The 27756-nt window shown below is 31.9% G+C and overlaps 1 protein-coding gene across 2 annotated transcripts in view; it reads right to left on the minus strand.

The window, feature by feature from the left end:
* Positions 1-505: 505 nt before the first annotated feature.
* Positions 506-27756, minus strand: part of LOC128985843 (ras-related and estrogen-regulated growth inhibitor) — a 69530-nt gene continuing 42279 nt past the window's right edge. For both annotated transcript variants that reach the window (XM_054405776.1, XM_054405775.1), the window contains exons 3-7: positions 9191-9327; positions 8344-8499; positions 5623-5775; positions 4913-5048; positions 506-4367 (exon numbers count right to left, since the gene is read on the minus strand). In XM_054405776.1, the coding sequence (XP_054261751.1) occupies positions 4129-4367; positions 4913-5048; positions 5623-5775; positions 8344-8499; positions 9191-9327 (821 nt within the window). In that variant the 3' untranslated portion in view covers positions 506-4128. The remainder of the gene's footprint in view (positions 4368-4912; positions 5049-5622; positions 5776-8343; positions 8500-9190; positions 9328-27756) is intronic.

The following is a 27756-nucleotide window of genomic DNA, read 5'->3' on the forward strand; positions in this document are numbered from 1 at the left end:
TTGTATTCCCATATAATAACTAATTTTAATGATGATAAGGTACATTGTAGTAAGCATGGAGCTATGGGGAAGTACAGAAAACCTATTTTAAGAATAGTGATTCTTTTAATAACACTCAGATATTGTTTGGGCTAGATTTCATCGTTGGTCGACATGCCGTTTTCCGGGATCGAATATAGGAAACAGTATAAAAATATTTAAAATAATATCTTAAATTGTAAAACTATTCTGTGGAAACCAGTGAAATGAGGTAGTCGCAGTACACGAAGTTCAAAGAAGTTTGCCAGCTAGCCTTCGTTGCTGGACTCTTCCCATTGGCTCTTTTCTTTCTTCCTCCCAATAAAATACTTAAAGTTAGAGGTTTTTCAAAATTGCCAAAGCGATTCGTAAAGAAATTCTTGAATGTGATGCCATGAAGTTTCAAGCTGATAAAATAACGTCAAGTAGGATAATGAAGGAAGTGGTTTTCATATAGTTTTATTTACAGCAAACATTTAACCATTTTGTACAAATAACATTTATTCATTTAGGTATGAGCTTAACAAAAATAAATCAGAACTAAAAATACTTCCCCACAACAAAAGAAAAAAGCAACAATCATATTTTTCAATAATACATTTTGAGTAGCATTCCTTTAGTAATCGGTGAAGTATAACCATTGCCCAGACAAGAAAAAAATTGGTGCAATGTTTATACATTTCATACTTAAAGGCCACAACTGGTGTTCAATTTATTTCTTGTAGCAATTTCGATATGTTAAGTTGATAATGCACAGTAGTAGTTCTTTTTCAGAATTGGAAAAGTCTAAACAGCTATTTCAATCTGCAGTCAGATATGTATTTAAATATACAATCTGTTTTAATATGTTCAGAAATTAATTTAATGTAAGATTTCGGTTACTTGTGAGCATTTTTCAAATTCTGAAGCATTGACTTTATATTTCCGATACTATAATTAGGCTTATAGAGGTGCGCGATGTGGGCTAAATGTTTTCCGTTAATTTTAGAGATGGCCTAAGTTTTACGGGTTGGCACTTCTACACTCTATGGTTTTTAAAAAAAACATCTTGGCATTTTCTTGGTATAAAAACAAAAAGGAGAAGATAGTTCAAGTGCCGAAGATAAAAAAATATTGAAATTGTATCAGCTGAGCCATACGGATGATAGTATACGAGTCCCTTTAATATAAGTCCTGTGACACTTGAAAAATTACCTTTGACGACTTGCTAATAAGACAACAATTCACAGTTAAAACAGAACAAAAGATGCAATAAAACTACAACATAATTTCGATTCTGCTTAGTACTATTAACATCAATAAAAACAACAACACAATATTGACAAATTCGTATTATGTACAAAAATGTTATTTGTCATTCACGTGTAATAAGTTGTTTGATATTTACTTCAGACTATTCCGAAAGTTCACAATATCAAATCAAATCAAATCAAAATGCCTTTATTCTTGAGCGCTTCTCAATACAATATTGGTTTAAAGAATAACTCACGTCACTAAAACTAAACATTTAAAAGTAAAATATCTAAACAAATTATGTACAAGAATAAAAAATCAACAAAAAAAAATATATATATCATTTTAAAAGGAAATTGTGAATGAGGTTTTTATCGTACGCTATATGATTAAAACAACTTTACGCAATATTTAATCTCAAAAGTCGTATAAAATATAGTTTCTGACACAACTACGGTTTATTTCTTTGTCTTCTCAAAATATTATAAAATTAGTCACAAGGTTGAATAAAATCAACAGATACCTTCTAATAACTATAAACACATACACTGTTCATCAGAATAAATCTATGTTACAAAGCAACACATACTTAAGCACAAAAATGTTAACATTTAATCATCATAATTATTGTATTCAAAAATATCTTACAACACCTAATACTACTCTTTGTCCTAATAACATTCATTAGGCCTTTTTCAACATTTGGCATCTCGGGATAAAGTAGCGGCCGAGAAATAACTTAGCGAAATAAAGCTATTTACAGCAATAGCCTAGGAATGTATTCATCACAATGTATGCATCATATTTTTAGAGATGTGTGTGAGTGTGAGTATATAGATGGCAGTAGTAGTATTTGGTAAATATTCTATGATGAAAATCGTGTTGTTATTTATTACATGGAAAGTAAAAAAAGGAGAACAAAGTTTGAGACTTGAATTTATGTTGATTTGGGTAAAGCGTATAAGAGGCTAAATCTGCCAGAATCCTTTACCTTATTAACTGTGCTCAAATCTTTTCTTTTTGAAAACCATGGAAATAAACAACTATCCAAACCTAACTTAACGTGATCCAGTTTTCATAATAGAAGAAAAGAGTTGGAAATAGCAAAAGGCTTCTGACAATGAAAACTTGTATATTTGCATAGTATTATTTCTATGAGAAAAAAGCACACACCATATAAGTTGAAAACTTTTCACTTTTTCATAAATCTAGAATTGAAATAATATTTTATAATTTGCAATTCCTAAAATTAGTAATTGGCAAACTCAAATAGGTAACTTAAGTAGATGCCCGTTTATTTTAAAATATTTTTGTGTGCAATTCACTCGCAAATTAAGAAACACGAATTCTGTTTGAAAAACGACCGAAGTAACTTCGAGTTTAAACTCTGTACGACCTGTTGTTAATCATATACCCAGCGATAAGGGATAATGGTAATATCTATTTGATTATTTTTTGAACATTGAGTGTTCAAACTGCACAACAGTGTACGATATTTCTTAAAAGTGAAATAAGGTAAAATAAGGTCAACGATTTCGGAACATTCTTTTGTGATTGAAACAAACAAAGGAAACTTGACATGTTTTCAATAAACAGTTCTTTGCACAGAAGGAAAATCTAACACTTACAGAGTATATTGAAACATTTAGTGTTTGAGCTCGATAAACCTAAGTAAATGTAGAAGTGTATATACAGGGCATTCACTAACTTTCAGTTAAGCTGGCCTATATTATATCTACTTCAAACGACAGTTTTCCCTATATTCATTAAAGAGTTTTTGTAAAACGAAATTATAAAACTATTTTTATTTCATGGCATCTTTTACTCGAGAATGTTACGTTTAAAAAACGGCAATATTCATTAAGAAATGTTAGATTGAACTTAGTTGTGGTTTTAAATGTAGCTTATTTAAATCCTTTGGAAAATTATACATTTGAAAATGTTATTTTTTCTTAACTATAACGAGTGAACGGTCTTATGTGTAGAAATGAGTAAGTTCTGTCCAGTTTTGATTAATGCTCAAAGTTTTAACAATATGTGTTAAAATACATGCCAATGAAAAACAACAATCTCGACCAGTTTGTCTGACTGTCTGACTAGATTATTATGTTGGTTATGTTGGATTTGAGAATAAGGAGAATACAAATTAAACATTGAAAAAGAAGATAAGATACTAACAATGGTGATACTGGTGTTAACGTTAATGGACTACGATAATTCCATGAGATGAAGATAAGGTTTTACCATTAAGACCGCGAAGGTTGCAAGTAAGAGAAAAGTAAGATGGAGATTGTAACCAAGGCAGAGATCGTGTTGTTTTTTTATATTGATGATGAAAGAGTGGAGACAAATGAGAGAATGGGAAGAAACACTATAAAAAGAAGAATCAGGAATAGGAGGATAAAAATAAAGGGAATAATTGTGACAAGACGAATATGATTATGACCAAAAGGACGGTTTCACCTTTCGTTGATCACATTTAGAGCTACGAAACCGAAGAAGGTTATATCGTTAATTAATATTAATTAAAAGGACGAAAAGGGATGATAAGAGGAGAAGGAGCTAGAAGAGAAAATAATTGAAGGAAGGTAAAAGACAATATGATGATTTCCATTTATCTAGGGTAACGAAGCCGAAAAGAAACATCATTTACTAATATGATAATAAAAGGAAGAATAAGGAGAAAGAAGAGAAAAGAAAAAGAAAGGTAAAGGAGGATACGATTACGTCAAAGGAGATGATTTTTCTATCGTTGCTAACTGTGACTGTTCCAAAGGTGATGAAATAGATGATTTAGTTTGTTTTCGACGGCGAAGAAGAAGAATATAATTATGACAAAGAGGATGATTTCCACAGTCGACCGGAGTTCGTCAGAGATCAGCAGGAGGCGTTGTTGCCCCTCATTGAGATGGACATGCGGCGGTCGGCCTGGCGTGACGTAGGGGTTGTAGCTGGAGGCGGGTACCGCCAACGTCGGGGGCGCGACAACAGGTGGCCGTCGGTGGAGGCGCGACCTCTGAACGGTGGAAGTTCCGCCTCCACTTCCGGAGCTGGCGTCGGCGACCCCGGACTTGTCTCCTCCTCCTCATCGAGCTCAACCTCCGTCCACCTTCGTCCTGAAACAAGAATAAGATTTATAAACTCTTTTGTAGACACAACAGCATCTAAAATATGTTTAAGAATGCAACATCTGCTCGGTCATTTGTAGAGGCCTCGGCCATTTACTATTACAGTATTGTATTGACGACAAACATGTATTTCGACAGATCCAAGACTCATTCTTTACCACATTATTTTTAAGATGAAAGTTTAGCCTAAGCTAAGTAAATGAATTGTTAATGACTTCCATTGATGTATTTATTACATGCTATTTAAACCTACTGTACATTAGGATATTCTTCACCTCTAGGATCGCAAACAGTGTCGCAATCGTAGGCCTACACATTCTAAGTGAATATGCATAGTAGGAATAGATTTAGCTTTGTTTTTGACCCAAGTTGATTCTTCTAACTAGCTGAAAAGTTGATGGAAATTGGGTTTATGTTAACATTCCATCTACCTAAAGCTTTTTTTTCATGATTAAACAATAACCTTTAAGATACTACGCTTTTTAAATGACAATTATATCACTTCAATTTTGATGTACCATGGATTGACCTACCCAGTATCATGGCGAGCGAGGGTTTGCCGTTTGGAGGAGCGTCTGGACTGTGAATATCACTGGAGGACCTCTTCAGCTTTGGAAACTTTGTGTGAACCTTCCAGAACTGACAGACGTCTCTGAACACCGTCCACACCTGAAAACAGAAACCGACAATGTGGATAAATTTACTGGTTCTTAATATTTTTGTGCAAACACAAATATAATTATTTTGAAGGCATTATGAAAGAGTAGCTGTAAATGAGTGAATTCTAAATGGATCGGGTAGAGTTTCAGAAGACATTACATTGGCTTATTTAAGAAAATCTTGTTTTTAACATTCCTATTTTTCACGATCTTATGTTTATTTTGTGAGATGATGACTCTCATTGTTATCCAAGAATTTTGTACAATTATTATTAAATGTTTTGCATATAAACTTAAACAATATCTCTGAACCTTTTGGGGCACTGTGTCTTGTTAAAGTTGTTGACCTTAATAAAATGTCCTGATTTGAAACGTTTAGTGCATGATGATGTATTTACTGAAATGTGTACAATATGTGGGTTAGTAACGGATCAAATGAGATTAAGATAGTGTTTATAGTATTTATTGCATTTGAAATCTCTGACAAAGATTTAACAACTGCCAAGGTGTCCTAATTCCTTGTACACATATTTTCAAGGATATTATTAAACATCTCAAACGTTTATTAGGTTTAAATTGCCCACCTGTTCTATACTCTCTCTGACGGAGATCTCATGAAAGCAGACACAGCCAATCTCTTTGCTCCGTCTTTGGCCGTCCTCTGGTGTCACCATGCGGTCTCCCCATTGGTCTATCTTGTTTCCCACCAAAACTACTGGCACATCCGTCACGCTCTCCTGGACACATAGAGTACAAAGATTTGCATGAGGTTAATAGGTCACAGAGTATAGCAGGTTTAGATGGAGGATTCAATCAAGGATTTTGAAAAGAGGTTCTAGGACAATTCAATGGTGGCATAGAGTATAAATATGCGTATTAAATGGTTACTTAGAATCGGCTCATACAAGGTTTTCAAGGGTTCTGTTCAGTATTCATTAGCAGGCCAGCTGATCATGTGTGTGAAAGAGAGAGTAAGAATATATTGCAAAATCCCCACGTGGCCGCAACAATACAACAACCAAAATTATAAATGTGAACATTCATGGTTCCAAGTGCATTGCTTAATCGTAATTTCGTTTTTGTGTAGCATTCTTCTTAGGATTACGACACAGGTTCAATAAAGAGTTCTGATTACTAAAGGATGACAAATAGTATAAAGATTTTACTAAGGCGTTGTCATGCTTATTCAATGCTAAATTATATTTTCTATCTTGGATCGTTAATAAGGTAAAATGTACTATAGTTAGTTAACAGTAAGGAGACCTTTTAGTTTGGTCTGATAAAAATTCAGTACATGCAACAGCACAACTGTCTGACAATCAGTAGATAAATTCTTTTCTGAAACCAACTACAGCTTTAAAATAAAGGATATTATGTTTGCAATTATTCACAGTCAAAGAAAAATTACATAGAAGCAGATTACACACAGAACAAACCGCGATACAAGATGAATAATATATAATAATGAATATTGCAACGCAGCAGAAAAGCCACCACTTTAATGTAAACGAAAGCTTTTAGTTATGACCTACTTTGGAAAGAACTCCATAAATAATGGAACCGCACAGATTGGCCTTGATTGAGAACATCAATAGTGTCAGGGGAGACGAAAACTAATTACAAATCTTTCTGTCTCTTTCTCTGCCAATAAAAGTCTTTCACTTCTTACAACATCACTCGGAGATCACAATCTTAGTTTGAAGTGATGTGAAGTGTTGACGATCTATTAGAGTCGATGTTCTTAGATGGTACTATGAATTTAGAAATAGTTTCTTTGAATTTAAGTTTTGAAATGTCACTCTAGTAAATGTACAAACAAATAATAGCAAATATTAGGTTGTTCCAACTAAATCTTATCTTTATGGGTCGGCTTAAGACAATAATTTCGAGAAAAGTTTATGTCCAGGGGATCCGCCACCTTTAAATGGTAAATTTTTTATGTTTTTCACATTAAAAAAAAAAATGTTATTTTTCTCTTCTGCATACTTTTCTGAGTATATGGGTGAAATATGAAGACGAACTGGCAATTTTTTATTTAAATAATATTAAAAAATAGAAGTTGTTACAAATTGCTATAGAAACGCTATAGTCTACTTTAAAGCCCGTTTTCCGCAAGTTCTGTTTTTCCGTGTTTCTTATTACATATGTTTGAATAACTTTTAAAGTATTATAGATAAGCCATTAAACTTTTTACCACTTGTTCCTTGTTATATTACTGAGATAGTTGGTCATAAGAAATTGTATAGCTAGTAAAATAAAATAATTATGATTTTTTTTATTTGTAAAATAAACATTTTTATTTTAAAAATATAATTGCTTGTAACTTTTTCTGCTGAAATTGTATTTTAATTATAATGACCAAAACGTTTCTAGGTATTATAAGGATAAAAATAAATCAATAATCATTACAATTGATCTAAAAATAAAAAAGTTATTCAAAGTTTAGCAATGTACCTACAAACGCTAAAATAAATCGCTAAAAAAAAACCGAAAGGTGAAAATTAAATTTTAAACCTCAAAAACTCATTAAATAAAGGTCCTAAATATAATACCTGAATAAAAAATGTCTAACTTACTAAATAAAAAAATTGTCATTTAAAGGTGGTAGATCCCCTTAAGTTTCAGTGAATCGATTTATTTATTGTTTGACTAACTTTGAAATAATTCGGAGAAAATATAAATAAATTTATAATTTCAGGATATTTTTCTTTCTCTTTTGCTTTCTTATTCAAAGTTCAATAATGAGATGGCATTCATATATTTACTTTAAAATAATATAGCAAAAAGAACATTTATTATTTATTTATTTATTTACATTTTTTATTTATTTGTTATTTGGTAGAAACCAACGAATTGGGACTTAAAAAATTAGGATGGAGAGTCTGATTTTATAAACCAAATTCGATACACTACAATTAAATAATCAAAATTTTGATTCGAATCACTATATTCAAACATAAGTGCTACTAAAAACAAATAAAAGTATAAAAAACCATCTTTTAAGTGATAACAGTTCCTTTATTGTATAGCTCTGTTCACAAAAAGGCATACACAATTAACTAAAAAAGTTAAGATTAATTAAATTAAGATAAATTAAATAACTAAGTTAAATTAAGATTAAGAATATCAATTCAATCTATTAAGCTGAGTGTACTTCTGAAAAGTTAAACCTGTAGCATTAACGTCAATGACAATAAGGCCAACACTTTTTTCTGTAATATTCATCTTATCCAAAATATAAATAATCGAATTTGCAAACAACATATAGTTTCATGATTTGTTACCTTTATACCGATAAATATTACCTTTGAGCTGTTTAGTCGTCTTTTTCGTTTATTGTAGTTGATGAGGAACTTGAGTCGGTTGCATTCATCGAATGAGCATTTGTCAGTGACGGAATACATTAGTATGAAGGCTTCGGCCCAGCGTATGTTGGCTTCCAGGGTTAAACACTCACTTTCCTGAAACAGAACATTAAATACAGCTGAGTAGTTGAGGCCGTCACTTGAGGTCCAACGTGGCTTTTATAGAGAATATTTTTGGCGGAAGACAGCAGTTTTGGTGGGAGACGCTGGGGAAGTCTGAAGTTTTAGCGGAAAACAGATGGTTTTGGTGGGAGAAGCTAAGGAGGTTTGATGTTTTAGGGGAAAATATAGGAAGGCTGAAGTTTTGGTGGGAGATGTTAGGGAAGGCTGAAGTTTTAGCGGGAGATACCAGTTTAGGCGGGAGACGCTAAGGTGTTATTTTTTGTGATAGGAAGGTGTTATTAGGCGGGAGACGTTGGGGAATGCTACAGTTTTCTCTGATGATGCTAATTTAGGCGGGAAATAATTGGAAGACGTCAGGTTTGGTGGCGAACACTGAGAAAACAGTGTCTTTTGGTGGGAAATGCTTGAAAAGGTTGCAGTATTGGTGGGAAAAGATAGACGAATTAACTGAATCAAGTACAGTAACTTTATGAATATCAATTTAATGTCTTCAGCTCATGTTTTAACAAAGGTAATCATAAATATCATAACGTCAAGTTAGTAATTAACAGACTTAACTTAATAACACCAGTTATTAAGATTGATAATAGTTATGGGGTAGATGCATGCCCGTTATACATTAACCTAATAAAATTATTATAATTAGTAAATGTGAATTACTCACATGTGGTTGACCAGCTGTATCTAGAATCTCGAAGTATACCATCTCGTTGTCCATGACTGTATGGAATGTATACACTTTCTCTAAGGTAGGGTCGTACTCTCCTATGTACCTCCTAGTGATGAATCTCACAACCAGCGCTGCAAAAATTACATGATCAGTTAAATTTCATTAAAGTCTATGTAACTAAACACTAAAATTAGGCTTAAGACATTACTTATTGTTCATTTTTAATTTAACAGCGAGATTCCATTTACTTACGACCCCTGGCGATGCCAAGAGAAAGTAAAATTACTAACGACAAAACCTCTTTGTACATTGTTGTCCTGATCATTTGTGTCGTTTTCAGGTGAGAGCATCATTTCCTCCTTGTCGTTTATCCTTTGTTATTATCCATAGTGTATTTTACGTTATTGTTAACTTAGATACGTCATTAAGTATGATAGTCTCAATCAACAGATAACATTAAAACCCCAAAGGTCATGACTATTATTGACCTTGCTTAGAGTAAAGTTTTTTTTTCGCTTAGTTATGTTTGTTTCTACTAGTTAGTAATTGTGGAAAACTATCAAAAAGAGACTTTTCACAACTTTGGCTATTTCAAAATTATCTTTACTTTCCGTGTCTTTTATTAGTTCATCGATGCTAAAATAATACAATTTAGGTGTCATAAACTAAAACTAAAATAATGTCAAAGATTAATTCAATGTATACTCTTTAACACCTATTTTTCTTTAGATTATTTTTATAGATTGTTTTTTAACTCTCGTACTCTATGTTAGCTCTCTCATATTTTTAAGAATCAACACATAATAAAACGCCAGACGATTTTCCTCCTCATTTTGAATAAAAATAACTACTTTAACACAACAATGCATCATAGGGAAAAATCACTGTTTCGCAGGAGTATGGTTTAAATAGCTACTTCAAACTGTTCCAAATAAGGACTTGTAAATGTTTCTTGCGTACGATATAAAAAAAATTCAAATAAAACGATAAGTGGGCCAATTTATCTTTATCAAACAATAAAGAACACAATCGTGGTTTTAAGTTTACAAATCTTCATTTCATAGCAAGAACCTGAAGATGGCGATTCAAAAAATAAACCCATTTCAAAATCACTAAAGATAATATGTCTCACAAATAAAAAATATTCTTGGAACGTACAAACCAAAGACGAAGCGGTTTTAAAAATTCATCTGACAGATTTCTTGCAGCAGATTTACCATCTTTATCTGCCTTGTAAGATACAGCTTGACGTGAAAGCTAGTGCAAAGAATAAAGTGCTTTGAATCTTTAAAGCCTTATTTTATATTTACGAATTAAAAAGTTTAATTAGATGAATAAAATTTACAGTATGTGAATAATAATGGGTGACCTGAGTGCTTAAATAACAGAATCAAAACTCCTATTAGTCTATTTATTTTACCATGGAATAAACTATAAATCTGGATTTCAAACAAAATTATTTTATTACTTAAAACCCTAATATGAACTAAGAAGCCTATAAACAGAGATTTGCATACGTATCAAGGATATTAGAATCCTGAACACATGTTTATTTGATGTTTTGGTGTTTCTTTGCTTGTTAACTAACATATATATTAAACATTAACGAGCCTCTAAACTTATAGAAGTTTTCAAAGGATGCAGGGATTTTCTGCGAAAAGAACCTAAAACAGTACCTAAAGTATTAAGGGCAAACCAACTTTTTCGTTAGATCTCACTCTTTTCAATTGTTAAACTATTTTGGGTTAAACTCAGCGGACAGATGCTGCAAAAAGCTCTTAGTTGATTGTGTCGGTTTTACTATTGTTGAGGCTCTGAGTTATATAAAAGGATTCCTTCTGAGGTGCACCTTCCTTTTTTGCATAATCGAATATTTATAGTTATGAAAATTTTTAATTAACAATATCTAAATATTTATTAAGATTCTAACTGACAAAATAATGGAATGATAATATCTAAATAATAAGAGTCTTAGTCTCATAGAGTCATGATTATTTCACAAATACCTTTTCACTAAATCTGCTTTAACAATGCAGGCAACATTATTCTCAATAAACACAATACAAAGTCCCAACGAAGTCCAACAAAGTCCAATTTATAGGGTGTATGCAATACACACATACATTGCAATACAGTTCAGTTGGCTTGCGATGCAATTTCATTAGGGTTAATTCGACGTGACACCCACACTGTATTAGGTTCTATATATTACGTCATTGTTGATACTGCGTATATGGTTTGGTTGATAACATTATAAAGTGCGCAAAATATGTATTTGAGATGACATTAAAATGATTAGACAACAAAAATGGTTGTTTGGTTTATGATTTCGAGTATTATGATTCAATAACTTAAATCTTTTCCTTACTTTGTAATATATGTTACAATTTTAAACCAAAATTGGTTGTATCATTGGTGATACTGCATATTATAAAGTATAGTTGAGTATATATATTTGAGGCACTGATTCAATTAAGATGAAATATTTTAATCGTGCATTTTCTGAATGATCCGTGTTAGTTTTTATTTTAAAAAGGAGTTGATTCGTGGGGAAAATGATTTTTTAATTTTTTTAACAAGTCAAATACTTAAAAAAAGTTAACCTCAATATTTTTTTAATTTTCTTTGACTGTCAAAATTAAATATAGCTTATTTTGTATCACAATCTGTGAGAGGTTTATTCAAATGTGTAAAAAAAATTAAGTAAAAAAAAAACTACTAAAATCCAAACCGGTGATCCTTTTCACAAAGTTAATGTTGGTAAAAATGACATCACAAATTGCTAAATGGACATGATTGAGCCATGCGAACGAGCTCACTTGTGAAGTTAAACGGGGCAAAGCCCGCGGCTACAGCTAGTGTTTTTATAAAAAGTTACATCACTTTGTACCTAAACCGCTGAACATTAGAGCTCAAAATCGTCCGGAAGTAAAAGTGTACAGAGATGAGAAAGATGGGAAGGATTAAAGGATGCAGGATGTTTGGTTCAATTACATTGAGGACTTTGATCGATTACTGAAGGTCTGTCGCTTCATCTACCAAACAGATCTAATATCTTCCTGAAAGATTGAGACATTTAATTAATGATGTACGAAGTAGGCACGGCAGTAAAACTGATGTTGGTTTAAATTGTCTCTTCATTCCGATTTCTTCAAAGAAACTAACTTACGTGATTGATTTGTCTACAATAAACCAACTCAAGTTTTTTAAATTTAACTGTTACTTTGTACATGTTGCGATGTCGTTGAAACAGCAAAAATAAAAATAAAATAAGAATAAATAACGTATTTTAATGAAAGCTTATCATTTATAAAGATCCATATAAAAACAGAATATTCAATTCTAAAGAAATAATACATGGAAATAAATTTCCAGTTAATCTTTTTTGTTTGAATTGCAATCCAATGATAAACATATATACAAAATTAGAATAGACTATCAAAACTAATCAGTACTGTAAAACCAATTTTCCATTCAAAATAAATTTTTTGAAATTTAGTTTTTAGTGTAGATAAAGAGCTGCATCACATAAAAAGCTAAAACACCACTACTACTAATTAATGAAAAAGTAAAAGTCCATAAAGTTAGGATACGGTTACATCCGTTTATTAAATTATATTTTACTAAGGTATTGGTAAGGTATTGGAAATATAGACTTTTTCCAGGGTCTGGATTAGTTAATGGAATAAGATTAGTTGTGTTAGGTATGTCTGAAAAAAGTGTAAAGTTAGAAGTAATTACTGAAGTAGGCAAAGGGAACATATTTTTCATGCCAAAAATAAAACTAACATCTAAAGATCCTAATATGCCGTTTAAGTTTAGGAATTCAATTCCTATTGCGATTAGCTTTCGATATTACTATAAATAAAGCGCAAGGCCAAACCTTCAAAAAGTTGGTATTTATTTGAAAAAAACCCGTGTTTACCCATGGTCAACTTTATGTAGCTTTTAGCTGGTTAAAGTTGCCAGATGCTGTTAAAATAGTACTAGAACAAAATAAAGACCAAGGGTTCGATTAAAATGGATACTATACTCTGTTGTTTTCAGAGAGATTTTGTTATAATTAGCATTATACAATTTGGAGGATGACATTATCTCTATGTGTTTTATTTAAGTGAATTTGTCTATATTCAAAGGAATTGATAAATATTTAATTAATAGTCATGAAGATTATTATTGAAAATCTTCCTTAGATGTATATAATGATTAGAAAGTTTGTATTATAAACACACTACATGAACAGTCCTTTGGAATCTATATTTTAAACAGAACAGACATCAAAAAATTGCATTATGCAGGTATGTAATAACTTTTATACATATTATAATATACAAAAATGTTAAACGATAATTCAAGGTAGGGTAACCCATGAGACTAATAATTTGTACAAAATATTTACTAGAATATATATATAGGGGCTATTGCCCCTACAAGCCACTAGTTACTAAATAAAGCCAACAATAATAAAAAAAATATATATGAATTATATATTTGGTTATAACACAGTTAACAAGCTAATGTGGAATGCAATCAATTAAGTTTCTCAACCAATTGGTTACATTTATACTACATTACTTTCTAAAAGGGCCTAATTGAATATATTGTCTGTATTGTTTGTCAGGTGTTTTAGAAATAACTATATTGGATTCAATTGTGGTTTTGTTTTACGAAACGTTTTGAAATATAAACTCATGTGTTAACAGTTTTAAACAACGGAAAAATCGTACATGAATACATTAGATAGATGGATTGGCTAGTAATAAAAAAGTCTTAGGTTTAATTTTGAGAAAAATATGTTATATGATTAAACAATTAACCCAGCTGCCCTCGATGATTTGGTTATTTAATGGTGGTTTTGGTGAAGGAAATAAATAATGATCTGGGTCTTAAAAGATGCACAAGGCATTTTCACCACTCATCTTCACTAATATTTAGGTTTATTTGTATTTAGAGGCGTTTCCATAATGTATTAAGAACATTATAATAATTAAACCTCTATAGTAATACTAACGATAAATGTTTTTTCGTTTTCGATTTAACTGATAACCTAGCATAGCATGTGTTCATTATTTTAGTATTACATGACCAGGTAAACTGTACCATCATAGTAGTCATCATAGTAATCCAGGAGCCCTCAACATTGAATTTTATTATTATCAGATTGTATTAGGAAAATGGGATTTAATTTTAAACACACTTAAAAGCTGCAATTATAATAACTTGGATAGTGGACAAAATAAAAGAAAAATTAAAAGAATTTATTGAGCGACAATTGTTGTATTTCAATAATTATATGTATTAAATACTAAACATAGACTATTAATTATTTAAAGGATAATTACGTATTGTCAAAACATGTTACTTTAAAATAGAATAAAGACTTTTAAAAGAGAACCAGGCATAAGTTTTTACAAATACTTGACTAAAAAAAAGTTTAAAATGTCTCAAGCAGTTTTAATTGATTTATTATTATTAATTACTGGATAGATCCCTCAAATTTTATCAACGAAAAAAATCCTTTTAAGGAACTAAACACTATTTTGAGTCTACTTAATTGCATTTCCCTTATGGTACACGTATCCAGTATTATGTGCTCAGACACACTTCACTTCACGACCAGTAAAAGCAAATGTTGTATAAAATGAGGGTTGTATTACCTTAACATAAACATGGTTCTCACGAGTCTTGTAAAAGGTAGAGTTAATCTCTAAAAAAAAGACATACTTCTGCTTAGAGAATATAAACGAGGCATTTTAAAACATTTCCCAGGATAATAAATGTTTGCTTATTTTTTTTTTAGTTTATGTTTTTCATTCTTTATTCAATTTAGTGTTGCTGCTGTTACATTACATGAACTTGAATAGAGTAATAAACTATACAAAAACAAAATTGATTACATGAAAGTAAAAACTCTCTAAGACTAAATAAAAACTTCTTTAATTTTTTTTTAAATAATGAATGTTTGTGAGCGTGTTGTTAAACAAGTTTTAAATAATTATTTGAGATTTCAGGATGGAACAGATATTGTAGTTAAATATGGGGTTTTGAAATAAAAATAATACGGATAAACTTTCAAGAATTTGTGAAAATAGACAAGCTACATTACAAACAACTCACAAAATAAATATATTAATAGGATGATTTATAGAAATAGTTAAAACAAAATATGCATTATATTTAATAAGAAATCCTTTAACAATGTATAGTCACTTCAAAACAACAATTCTTATAGAAAAAGTGTTATTCTGCTACTGCTGTGGAACTGTAAATGATTTTAGATTGTGTTATTTGAAGTTTAGTAACATTGTTATTTAGGATTGAGCCATTTTAAATATCGACTAATAGGGTCTGAGCAAGGGTTTACTTATTATATTCTAACTGCTAGTCAAAGTCCAAACATTCTTTATTCAATATAGTGTCACTGCTGTTACATTACAAGAACTTGAATAGAGCAATAAACTATACAAAAACAAAATTGATTACATCTAAGTAAATACATACTACTATAAACCTGTAGGCCTAAGTCTGTAGCTCTTAAAATAGCCTTTAAATGTTTAGATTCAAATAGTAAAAATGTATTTTCCTTTTAACTAATACATGATTTAAGGATTATTTGGAGTTAGAATTGACTTAACTGTTTTTTACTAATTTATAAAGTCTGTTACTGAGTGGCAGGGAGGTCTAATGAAATGGTCTTTAAAAACAGCTTAAGTTTATCCAATTGTGTAAAATACTTACAAAAACCTTTTGAAGACTTAATCTCACCTAGTGTAGTCTGTATAGCACTCTTAGCTTTTTAATGCTTATCCTTATGTCGTTTGACAGATGTCTGCTGTTTGTTGTTACTTGAGATTTGTCCAATTAACCTAGATTTATAAATGAGCAACGTTGACATTGTTGTAAGATGAGACGTTCTGCTGAGAAACCCTAATGTGCAAAATAATCTAAATAACCTGGGTGCAACATAAGTAACGTCTTACGTTTACTGCAAACCAGTCATAACACTTTTTAAATAACATAACGTTGTCTTAGAAAGATGGTTGCTACATTGATACGATTACCGTATCAAAAAAAGACAACAAAACTAGATATTGCAGTTTTGAGATCTAGTTTCAGGTTCGAGACTTGGTCGAGAAACTACTGACTAGGTGTAATTTTCCCCCCCTACATTTGAATGCTCATTTTGCACTATATAATAAAATATCACACGTAGTATTACAAAAAAAATGTTACCTTAATAAAACTCTTGGCATAACTTAAAAAATTAGATAGCCTATGATAAAGAATATAAAATACTCAAAAGTTGTGTTAGAATTAGAGTGGGTTGTTTGGTTGTGGGGGTTACAGCTATATTAACCATGCAATTATTATAAATGAATAACCACTTTTGAAATAAAAGTGGGAATAAGTTTGAAAACTGTAAATTCTACTCCATAAGCACTTAAGAATGAAGAAACAATAATGTTAGATCACGTTGTGTCCAATAGAAACCACAGTTTAATATTTGTTTAATATTTATTACTTAGAACATGAATACCTGATATATTGTTTGCCAGATATTTTCAGTATAATAATAAAATAGACTTTTGGAATATTTTGCGCTGCAATACTTGCACATGCATTTGTTCTGGTGTAAATTTACGCTATGAACAAGAATGTACGCCTGGTGGACTTATAACTTACATTCGTCCTTTGGATTTGCGTGTTTTATTTTTGGGAATAGCTTTTTAGTTTTTTCTCTATCTCTACTTCAGGTGTATTTTTGTTATATTTACTGTTTTTAATAGCGTTACTGTTTGTATCTACGAATTTTCAGTAAGTCTAACGTTATTTTTCAGAAGTTTAAAATGGAAAATTCTGAAAAGTATAGCGAAAATTTACTTTAAGATGTTTTTCATGATGACCGTGGATGATTTAATAATAAATTTTACCCAAACATAAATGATCACTTCACAAAGTATATTGTGCTTTTGTTGAATATGAATCCAATAGTTACTTGAGTGAGCAAAATTTATTTTACAAGGTCTGCTTTATGAATAAAAAAAAAATATCCACCAGTAAAAATAGACCCTTTAAAGGTTAAATTCAAAGCAACTTCAACGGATCAAAATTTGTTTCAAAATAGATCCACATGGAAATAAATAAGGAAATAATAAAACATGTTTGTAGGTACAAGTTTAAGCTGTACATATATTTCCATAGGAATGAATATTATGTTATTGGTATTTGTGGGTAAAATCTGTAACACTGTCTTTAACACTTTTCCTCTCTTAAGACACCTAGACGTGTTATCTATACTTATTTAATACGCAAGCAGGATTTTTGTGACAATTACTCCTCTGAAACTACTGAACCGATTGACACGTTTTTGGTGTCATTGAAAAGAGCGTAACGTGAAGTTGTGCAGGAAACTTTCTTTTTAGATAAATAATTAGAGAGTGAGGCCCTGGGGCCCTTTAAAGTTTCGTATTTCTCCATAAGATTAACATGGGAAACAAACATTGTTTTGAAACTCCAGCTGTTGTCAGAAATTTAATATTAATTGGTCTCCATGGAAGCATGAGAAAATTCACAATATTTACATTTGCTTTGACATTTTTCCCGTTGCGAAGCAAAAATTAAAAGTGAGAAGAAGAACATGTTAACTGTAAACAGTAATGTGTAAATAATTATCTATGTTGTATTAAAAATGTGTATAGTTTTGGATGATGGTTTGTGTTTAATGATATAAGTTATTAATTATTGAATTTTTATTTTAAGAATTTGGCATATGAGTATGTCTATGATAAATAACACAATTTTAGAGCTCTGCCAGGTTTTGCCTAACTCTGTTCTGTAGAGTTTAAAGTAGCCTACACCTTATTGTCTACAAATTGGCTAAATAACTTAGGTACGGTACATTATAAAAGCTGACAGCTTTTTTATGTTGACTTAAATTGTAAGCTTACCTTTTCCTGTCCATGAGCAGTTTGATAGTTAAAAAATAACCCTTTATACTGGAATAGGACTGGTATGTAAATTGTGAGTATTTCCATCAGTTAATAATCTTTTAGTCGACTCTTTTAAAATCATCGGAAATTATGGCTGTTATTATTAGTTTTTAAACAAGTCATTTGTTTATAAATAACTCCTGTACTTCTTTGCAATTGCTCGATTTCGAGCAACATGTACACTAGTTATTCCTTATAGCTTTATTTAGACTTAGAGCTTAAGGTGGTTTCCGAATGACCAGACCCATTATAACATAGCTGAAAATCTGATTTGAGGTAGAGCTCGCCTGCTAGCCAGAGGTTAGCCGGTTCAATCCTGAGGCAGTTCAGTAAGTTTTTGATTGCTCGATGCTATTGACTCAGTTGATTATTGGGCTTTTAATTAAATGTTCTTGTCTAAATAACCAGCTGGTAGTAGTCACTAACAAAGATAATTTATCCAACACTTTCTGCCTTACATACACAACGCTAATGTTTCGTTATATGTTTACATGTTTTTAATGAAGTCAACAGTCATTGAGATTGGCAGGAAATGAACCCGTGTCTTCACTGCAGAAGTTTTGTACAATAAACCCTATAATCAAACAACCGAAACCGATTTCCGCTATCCACCACGATCAATAAACTAATGCAATTAGAAACGCTTCGTAATTAGATTTTGATCCTTGATCCCAAATCAATCATACCTGGGGGATCAATAATACTAGAGTCAACAGAAGGATTTACAAAGTTAATTAATAAATTAGCATATTTTGACACAACGCTGGCTTTAGAAACATATCAATAAATAACACTAAACAAGCAAATTGTTCGGGAAAGAATGTTCAATTTAAAGGGCTTTAATTTTCCTACCTCGACGTTTTAATATCTTTCTCATTATTTTCAATTGATCTCTTAATTGTAACTCGATCGCTATGACGATCGGAAATTGTATTTTAAAATTTATACTTTGCACAATTTATTTTTACTCACACCATCCATGGGGGAATGCAATTATTTTACGGTGAACGTTGAAGTGATAATTACTTCTAAAAGGTTATAAATATTGCTTTCGACTTATTATTTTTATTTAAAAATTAATATTCAAACCCTATTGTTAGGTTGTATTTAATCCCTCGTAAAATTTTTATTAGGCTAAATATTAAACCTAATAATAATAATTGGGAAATCTTTTTTTAATCATATTGGATATCAAACTTTAAAATCTTTGGAGATATGAAAGGTTGTCCTCAAGGTAAATTAGGTTAATATTTTCCTTTATTATTAAAATGTTAATTATAAGTTCATTTTGTGTGATCGTATAGTACTCCATTTTATTTCTATTCATTTTGTAATTGTTATGGAGTGTAATCAAATCAGTCCTAAACTTTGCTTCAAAACAAATTTGTTTTTTACCTTAAATTGGTTAGGTTATTGTCATATTCAACAGTATTTTTATCCAATCCTTCTTTGAAATTTACTTTTGCATAATTTACAATTTTTAACAATGAAAAAAAATTAGGCCTAAACATATTGCTCGAATCAATCTCAATTTGGGAAATATATTTCGGTGAGCTTTAATATCAAGCAAATTTCATCCGTAGTCAATATTTTCCCTACACAACTTTCCTAAGGATTATTACTCTTGTTTTCGGTATCTTGTTATACTGTACAGTTCAGATTAGTTAATATTCCAATGCTAATCCTAAGTGTAGTAACTATCGCTCCCCGAGGTGTAATGTTATCTAACTTTATCGCATCAACGTATCCAAACAACCGCATGCAACGACAACTACATTAATGTATCAAGAAAATATTAAAGTATGTTAGTTAGCCACTCAGAACTTCTTGTAAAAGAGAATGCATGATCCCTATTATATACACAAATATTTGAACGGCTTTGACCAATTTCTCTAGACAAAGTTGACACAAGCGATTGCACAAAATTTACTCCAACCAAGATTTTTGTTAAAATTACAGTAACTTCAGAATGTGAATCTGATTTACAAGAGCATTTATGTGAGTATCTTTAGAACGTTAAGATATTTTCAGCATATTTGATGAAGAGTTTGATGAACACTTCTCCTCGAGGATTGACAAGGTGGAGCTTTGATGTCTGACGTCAAATTTATTAGACGCCTTCAGGGAAATGCATGTCAATCGATCAACTTTCTTCTTCTCCTAAGAATCTATCTTTTTTTGTGAACTGGTTTTGTAATTCAATAAAAACGCTAACTAATGAGCAGAAATTGAAAACTTGGAACATACTTTCAAGACTATGCTTATAACTATGTGATTATACACACACTTGAATAAATTATCACATATGTACGATCACAAGAAAGGTGGTTTTTGGACCCAAACAACATTACTACTGAGTTAATGATACTGTACAACAAAAGATTGATGTTTAACAGTAACAAAACCTGAAGCCATTTCTTAATAAAATAACAAATAGAAATAAAATACTGCAAATTGTTAATGCGCATACAAAATTAACACTGATTCTCTGTAAACCACGTAAATTACTTGATAGAGTAAGAAGAACTAAAAGATGGGTCGTTAAAATAAACAAAGTGTAATTTAGTAGGGTCTCTTTACCTTTCCTACAGTTAATACCCCTTGCTTCGTACTAAGACATCATCAGGTTCTAAATCTTCATGCTAAGGCCACCTTCAAGAAGTTGAGGTCATCATGAACTTTTGATCATAACACAATAAATCAAAAGAAAAACACAAAGAAGTACGTAAAATATCCACACACATTTAATAATATCTTGTTACAAAACCCACGTAGAACTCTAGATAGTTTAGTACAACATACTGTTTGAATTTAATGTTTGTTTAATGTAATATATAATGTTGTTTAGATAGCACCAAGACAAGAATACCGTAAACCACAGCATTAATTTGCATACCTAGCCTCTTCTCTCAACTGTAAAGAGCTTAAATTTCCGTCTTAATTGTCCGTAAACTTTGCTCTATAAAGATTCCAACAAGCTCGGAGGTAAATTTGTAAATATCTTTTGAACAAATTTGTATAACCTTTTGTGATATGTTTAGTATTCATTATAAATACTCACATACATTTTACAATGGAACATCTAATCCTCGTTAATTTATACATTTGACCATAGATAAATAACTTCGACACAGCAATTAATTCCATTGTCATGTTAAATCTTAGGCAGTATTCTAATAAGAAAAATATTTAAAACTAGCTGTGTGCCCGTTCTACGCACGGGGATCTTATCATAGTCAGTTAAAACCTTCTTATATAAAGCACAGCAGTTGGTTTGCATACTTTCAGATATGCTGACAAAACTATTCCTTCGCAAATACAGTATCTGACAGTTTCAAGCCAAAACTAATGCTTCGCAATTAAATGTCACCCGGATCTTGTTGGTCCATATGTTATATCCAATGATTAAACTAAATAAACGGGTTCAGCATTCTGACACATACTTTCTCCCATAAGTTTGTCAACAACCTTTATCATGTGTAAGCGGTGAGAGTAAATATACGGAAATGGGATTTGTACAATTTTGTTCAGAATTTAAAGGACTATAACATAATGGTTAAAAGTATTTAAGGTACTACCTCAACCTCTTAATTTAACACTTTATTCGGGTTGACATTTTCATTTATCAAGGCGCTCTTGTCCTTTCCGTGAAACATTGAGAAACAAGGACATTAATGCGTTACCATCACACATACACACAAAAATACCGAACTTAATTAGGGAATCTGCTACGCTTTAAGCATAAAAAGGTACATATAAAATTAGTACTTGAAATCTTTGTTAATGCCATAAAATTTGATCATAACAATTTATATTTGCTTGGACCGGAGATGACTCGAAATTCTGTCGAAATGCTATCTGAATCGGTTTGCTAGATATGAAATGAAGTACAGTAGGCCTACTATAGACGATTTAGATTGGTAATTTGTAATAAAAATTACCAAAATAGGCCACGAACTATTGATACATAAACAACATTCAAAGTGTTTGAACAATTCATGAAGGTTTGCTGAATAAATGTTTTACTCAAATGCGTTATAGTTTTCTTAGCATAACATTTTGGAATCCAGACAGAAAAAGCAAATATTATACAGTTAAGACATCAATTAAATTGAATAGGCCTACGCCTGTAATAAATAAGGTGCAACACCAACGATAACTAATTTGTAAATTACTGTGATGTGTTGGTACGTAAAAATGATTCTTGCTGCTACTAAAGGTTAAAAGGAAAAGAACCAGTACCGTACCAAAAACCAACGTTTACAGTTAAGAAATGTAGTACAGCCGACCAATTATATGCGTTAATCAAGGTTATTGATCTCTTGGTTTTGGATTTTCTCGTAAAAAGTTATCGGCAATCAAAGTTATTTCCCATTAATTGCTTTATTTGTACACAACTCTTAATGTAAACTTATCGGTGTCAGTTTGAAAAAAAAAACCTTATACAACATAACTTTCTGTTATTTAATAGATTACGTATTCTCTAAACAATGGTTGCTGGTATATATATTAACATTATAAGGAAATGTGACAAAAATCACACAACGTTGGGTTTTTGGACGTTTATAATTTTATTTCTTAAGTACCTAGGTAGGCCGTGTATTCTATGGAAAAGTACCGGTATCAAGGATCGTTGTCGAAAGGGTTGTTATAAATAATTGGGTAAGCATACGTACCACACGTACCCAAGAGAAGGGCTATGAGCCTATTGGCTGTATGGTCCAGCGATTGCATCACACGGTGAGTAGGAACTATTGACTTTATATAGTCAATGGTAGGAACAGAAAGTGACACATTGGAAAATCGAGTTCAGCATCATCCGTAAACCTCTGTTACAATCACCCACTGCAGTTGTAATATTTTGCTTTACACTTTACACAACCGCCATTGAAGAGCCGTCAATGAGTGGAACATTGTTTCTAAGCTATTGGCGACGGTCATTAGTAAATTTAAGTTTCCCAGCCGTATACAACACTGATTCAATCTTGATTCAATGTCTTCTTTCTGGTTATCAAAACTCCAAAACAATTTTATACACATATTTCTGGTTCCTGACCTGGTAGTTATTTAATTTACGGTTACACTATATTATTCCACTTGCGATTAATTAAATCCTTTATGTAATAAAAACGTTTTTAATCTCACTTGGATGGGATTTGCCTTCAAAACGTGATCGGAAATGGTTGTGGTGTTTGTAAACAACATTTGTAAACATTTCAGTGACAGCTAGAAAAAATAATCTTGATCCGAACAGCTGTTCGTTGTTTCATAGATGATTATGTGATACAAATTGGAAGAAAACTTGACAAAAATCGCACAAAACTGCATTTTTGAACGGCCGTAATTTTAATTACAAAGTAGTGAGACCATATTTTAATGGCTAAAGACACTCTCGCCAATCCAGTGAATACATTAAAATGACTTGGGTCTTGATAGGTACTCTCGTTTTCCTGGAGAAGATGGCGTAAAATGTCATCTTGAGTGTGTCAGACAGACAGACAGACAGACAGACAGACAGACAGAAATTTAGATGAGACTTGTTTCGGCTTCTTTAATGTATAAAACGTAAAAATAACCTAAAAATGTATGATTCTGAGCAATGTACAGACAAAACTCTAATTTTATTTATATAGATACTTTTATTTATTTAAATGACCAAATTTCTTTTACTCTGTGTTTCGGCAGGTAAAAGTTATGTTATATTAGTTCAGTTGGATTCGTTTAGTTCAAAGTATGCCTAATAACAAATAAAGAAACATTTGTAAAAACAAACGTTGATCGGTTTAACTATTGTGTATAATTTATAAGTTACTCCATTAATCGCGGACCCATGTTCCCTTATGATTCACCCACCTTTTTACAAAAATATTACCTACCACAGCTTAGGATAATGCATTAAATACATTTCATACTCCAGACCAAATGCCTTAACTACTTCCGTAGTGACTCCCTCGATCGTATGTTCCATTACCCTTATACAGAAATATCACCTACCATGGCTTAGGATAATGTACTGAATACATTTCATACTCCAGACAAAATGTCTTTACTACTTCCGTAGTGACTCCCTTGATCGTATGTTCCATTACCATTATACAGAAATATCACCTACCATGGCTTAGGATAATGTACAGAATACATTTCATACTCCAGACAAAATGCCATTACTACTTCCGTAGTGACTCCCTTGATCGTACACCCATGTTCCCTTATATAATCACCATTATACAAAAATATCACCTACCATGGTTAAAGATAATGTACTGGATACATTTCATACTCCAGACAAAATGCCTTTACTACTTCCGTAGTGACTCCCTTGATAGTACGACCATGTTCCCTTATATAATCACCATTAAAAAAAAATATCACCTACCATGGTTAAAGATAATGTACTGGATACATTTCATACTCCAGACAAAATGCCTTTACTACTTCCGTAGTGACTCCCTTGATAGTACGACCATGTTCCCTTATATAGTCACCATTATACAAAAATATCACCTACCATGGCTTAGGATAATGTACTGAATACATTTCATACTCCAGACAAAATGCCTTTACTACTTCCGTAGTGACTACCTTGATAGTACGACCATGTTCCCTTATATAATCACCATTATACAAAAATATCACCTACCATGGCTTAGGATAATGTACTGGATACATTTCATACTCCAGACAACATGCCTTTACTACTTCCGTAGTGACTCCCTTGATCGTACACCCATGTTCCCTTATATAATCACCATTATACAAAAATATCACCTACCATGGCTTAGGATAATGTACTGAATACATTTCATACTCCAGACAAAATGTCTTTAATACTTCCGTAGTGACTCCCTTGATAGTACGACCATGTTCCCTTATATAATCACCATTATACAAAAATATCACCTACCATGGCTTAGGATAATGTACTGGATACATTTCATACTCCAGACAAAATGCCTTTACTACTTCCGTAGTGACTCCCTTGATAGTACGACCATGTTCCCTTATATAATCACCATTATACAAAAATATCACCTACCATGGTTAAAGATAATGTACTGAATACATTTCATACTCCAGACCAAATGCCTTAACTACTTCCGTAGTGACTCCCTCGATCGTATGTTCCATTACCCTTATACAAAAATATCACCTACCATGGCTTAGGATAATGTACTGAATACATTTCATACTCCAGACAAAATGTCTTTACTACTTCCGTAGTGACTCCCTTGATCGTACACCCATGTTCCCTTATATAATCACCATTATACAAAAATATCACCTACCATGGCTTAGGATAATGTACTGAATACATTTCATACTCCAGACAAAATGTCTTTAATACTTCCGTAGTGACTCCCTTGATCGTACACCCATGTTCCCTTATATAATCACCATTATACAAAAATATCACCTACCATGGCTTAGGATAATGTACTGGATACATTTCATACTCCAGACAAAATGCCTTTACTACTTTCATTGTGACTCCCTTGATCGTACACCCATGTTCCCTTATATAATCACCATTATACAAAAATATCACCTACCATGGTTAAAGATAATGTACTGGATACATTTCATACTCCAGACAACATGCCTTTACTACTTCCGTAGTGACTCCCTTGATAGTACGACCATGTTCCCTTATATAATCACCATTATACAAAAATATCACATACCATGGCTTAGGATAATGTATTGGATACATTTCATACTCCAGACAAAATGCCTTTACTACTTCCGTAGTGACTCCCTTGATCTTACACCCATGTTCCCTTATAAAGTCACCATTATACAAAAATATCACCTACCATGGCTTAGGATAATGTACTGGATACATTTCATACTCCAGACAAAATGCCTTTACTACTTTCATTGTGACTCCCTTGATAGTACACCCATGTTCCCTTCTATAATCACCATTATACAAAAATATCACCTACCATGGTTAAAGATAATGTACTGGATACATTTCATACTCCAGACAACATGCCTTTACTACTTCCGTAGTGACTCCCTTGATAGTACGACCATGTTCCCTTATATAATCACCATTATACAAAAATATCACATACCATGGCTTAGGATAATGTATTGGATACATTTCATACTCCAGACAAAATGCCTTTACTACTTCCGTAGTGACTCCCTTGATCTTACACCCATGTTCCCTTATAAAGTCACCATTATACAAAAATATCACCTACCATGGCTTAGGATAATGTACTGGATACATTTCATACTCCAGACAAAATGCCTTTACTACTTCCGTAGTGACTCCCTTGATCTTACACCCATGTTCCCTTATAAAGTCACCATTATACAAAAATATCACCTACCATGGCTTAGGATAATGTACTGGATACATTTCATACTCCAGACAAAATGCCTTTACTACTTTCATTGTGACTCCCTTGATAGTACACCCATGTTCCCTTCTATAATCACCATTATACAAAAATATCACCTACCATTGTTTATGATAATGCACTAGATACATTTCATACTCTAGACAACATGCCTTTACTACTTCCGTAGTGACTCCCTTGATCGTACACCCATGTTCCCTTATATAATCACCATTATACAAAAATATCACCTACCATGGCTTAGGATAATGTACTGAATACATTTCATACTCCAGACAAAATGTCTTTAATACTTCCGTAGTGACTCCCTTGATAGTACGACCATGTTCCCTTATATAATCACCATTATACAAAAATATCACCTACCATGGCTTAGGATAATGTACTGGATACATTTCATACTCCAGACAAAATGCCTTTACTACTTCCGTAGTGACTCCCTTGATAGTACGACCATGTTCCCTTATATAATCACCATTATACAAAAATATCACCTACCATGGTTAAAGATAATGTACTGAATACATTTCATACTCCAGACCAAATGCCTTAACTACTTCCGTAGTGACTCCCTCGATCGTATGTTCCATTACCCTTATACAAAAATATCACCTACCATGGCTTAGGATAATGTACTGAATACATTTCATACTCCAGACAAAATGTCTTTACTACTTCCGTAGTGACTCCCTTGATCGTACACCCATGTTCCCTTATATAATCACCATTATACAAAAATATCACCTACCATGGCTTAGGATAATGTACTGAATACATTTCATACTCCAGACAAAATGTCTTTAATACTTCCGTAGTGACTCCCTTGATCGTACACCCATGTTCCCTTATATAATCACCATTATACAAAAATATCACCTACCATGGCTTAGGATAATGTACTGGATACATTTCATACTCCAGACAAAATGCCTTTACTACTTTCATTGTGACTCCCTTGATCGTACACCCATGTTCCCTTATATAATCACCATTATACAAAAATATCACCTACCATGGTTAAAGATAATGTACTGGATACATTTCATACTCCAGACAACATGCCTTTACTACTTCCGTAGTGACTCCCTTGATAGTACGACCATGTTCCCTTATATAATCACCATTATACAAAAATATCACATACCATGGCTTAGGATAATGTATTGGATACATTTCATACTCCAGACAAAATGCCTTT

This window comes from Macrosteles quadrilineatus, unplaced genomic scaffold (assembly GCF_028750875.1).
Source record: "Macrosteles quadrilineatus isolate MER2022 unplaced genomic scaffold, UCM_ALF_1.0 Scaffold_2__2_contigs__length_208266976, whole genome shotgun sequence".
Classification (NCBI taxonomy): domain Eukaryota; kingdom Metazoa; phylum Arthropoda; class Insecta; order Hemiptera; family Cicadellidae; genus Macrosteles; species Macrosteles quadrilineatus.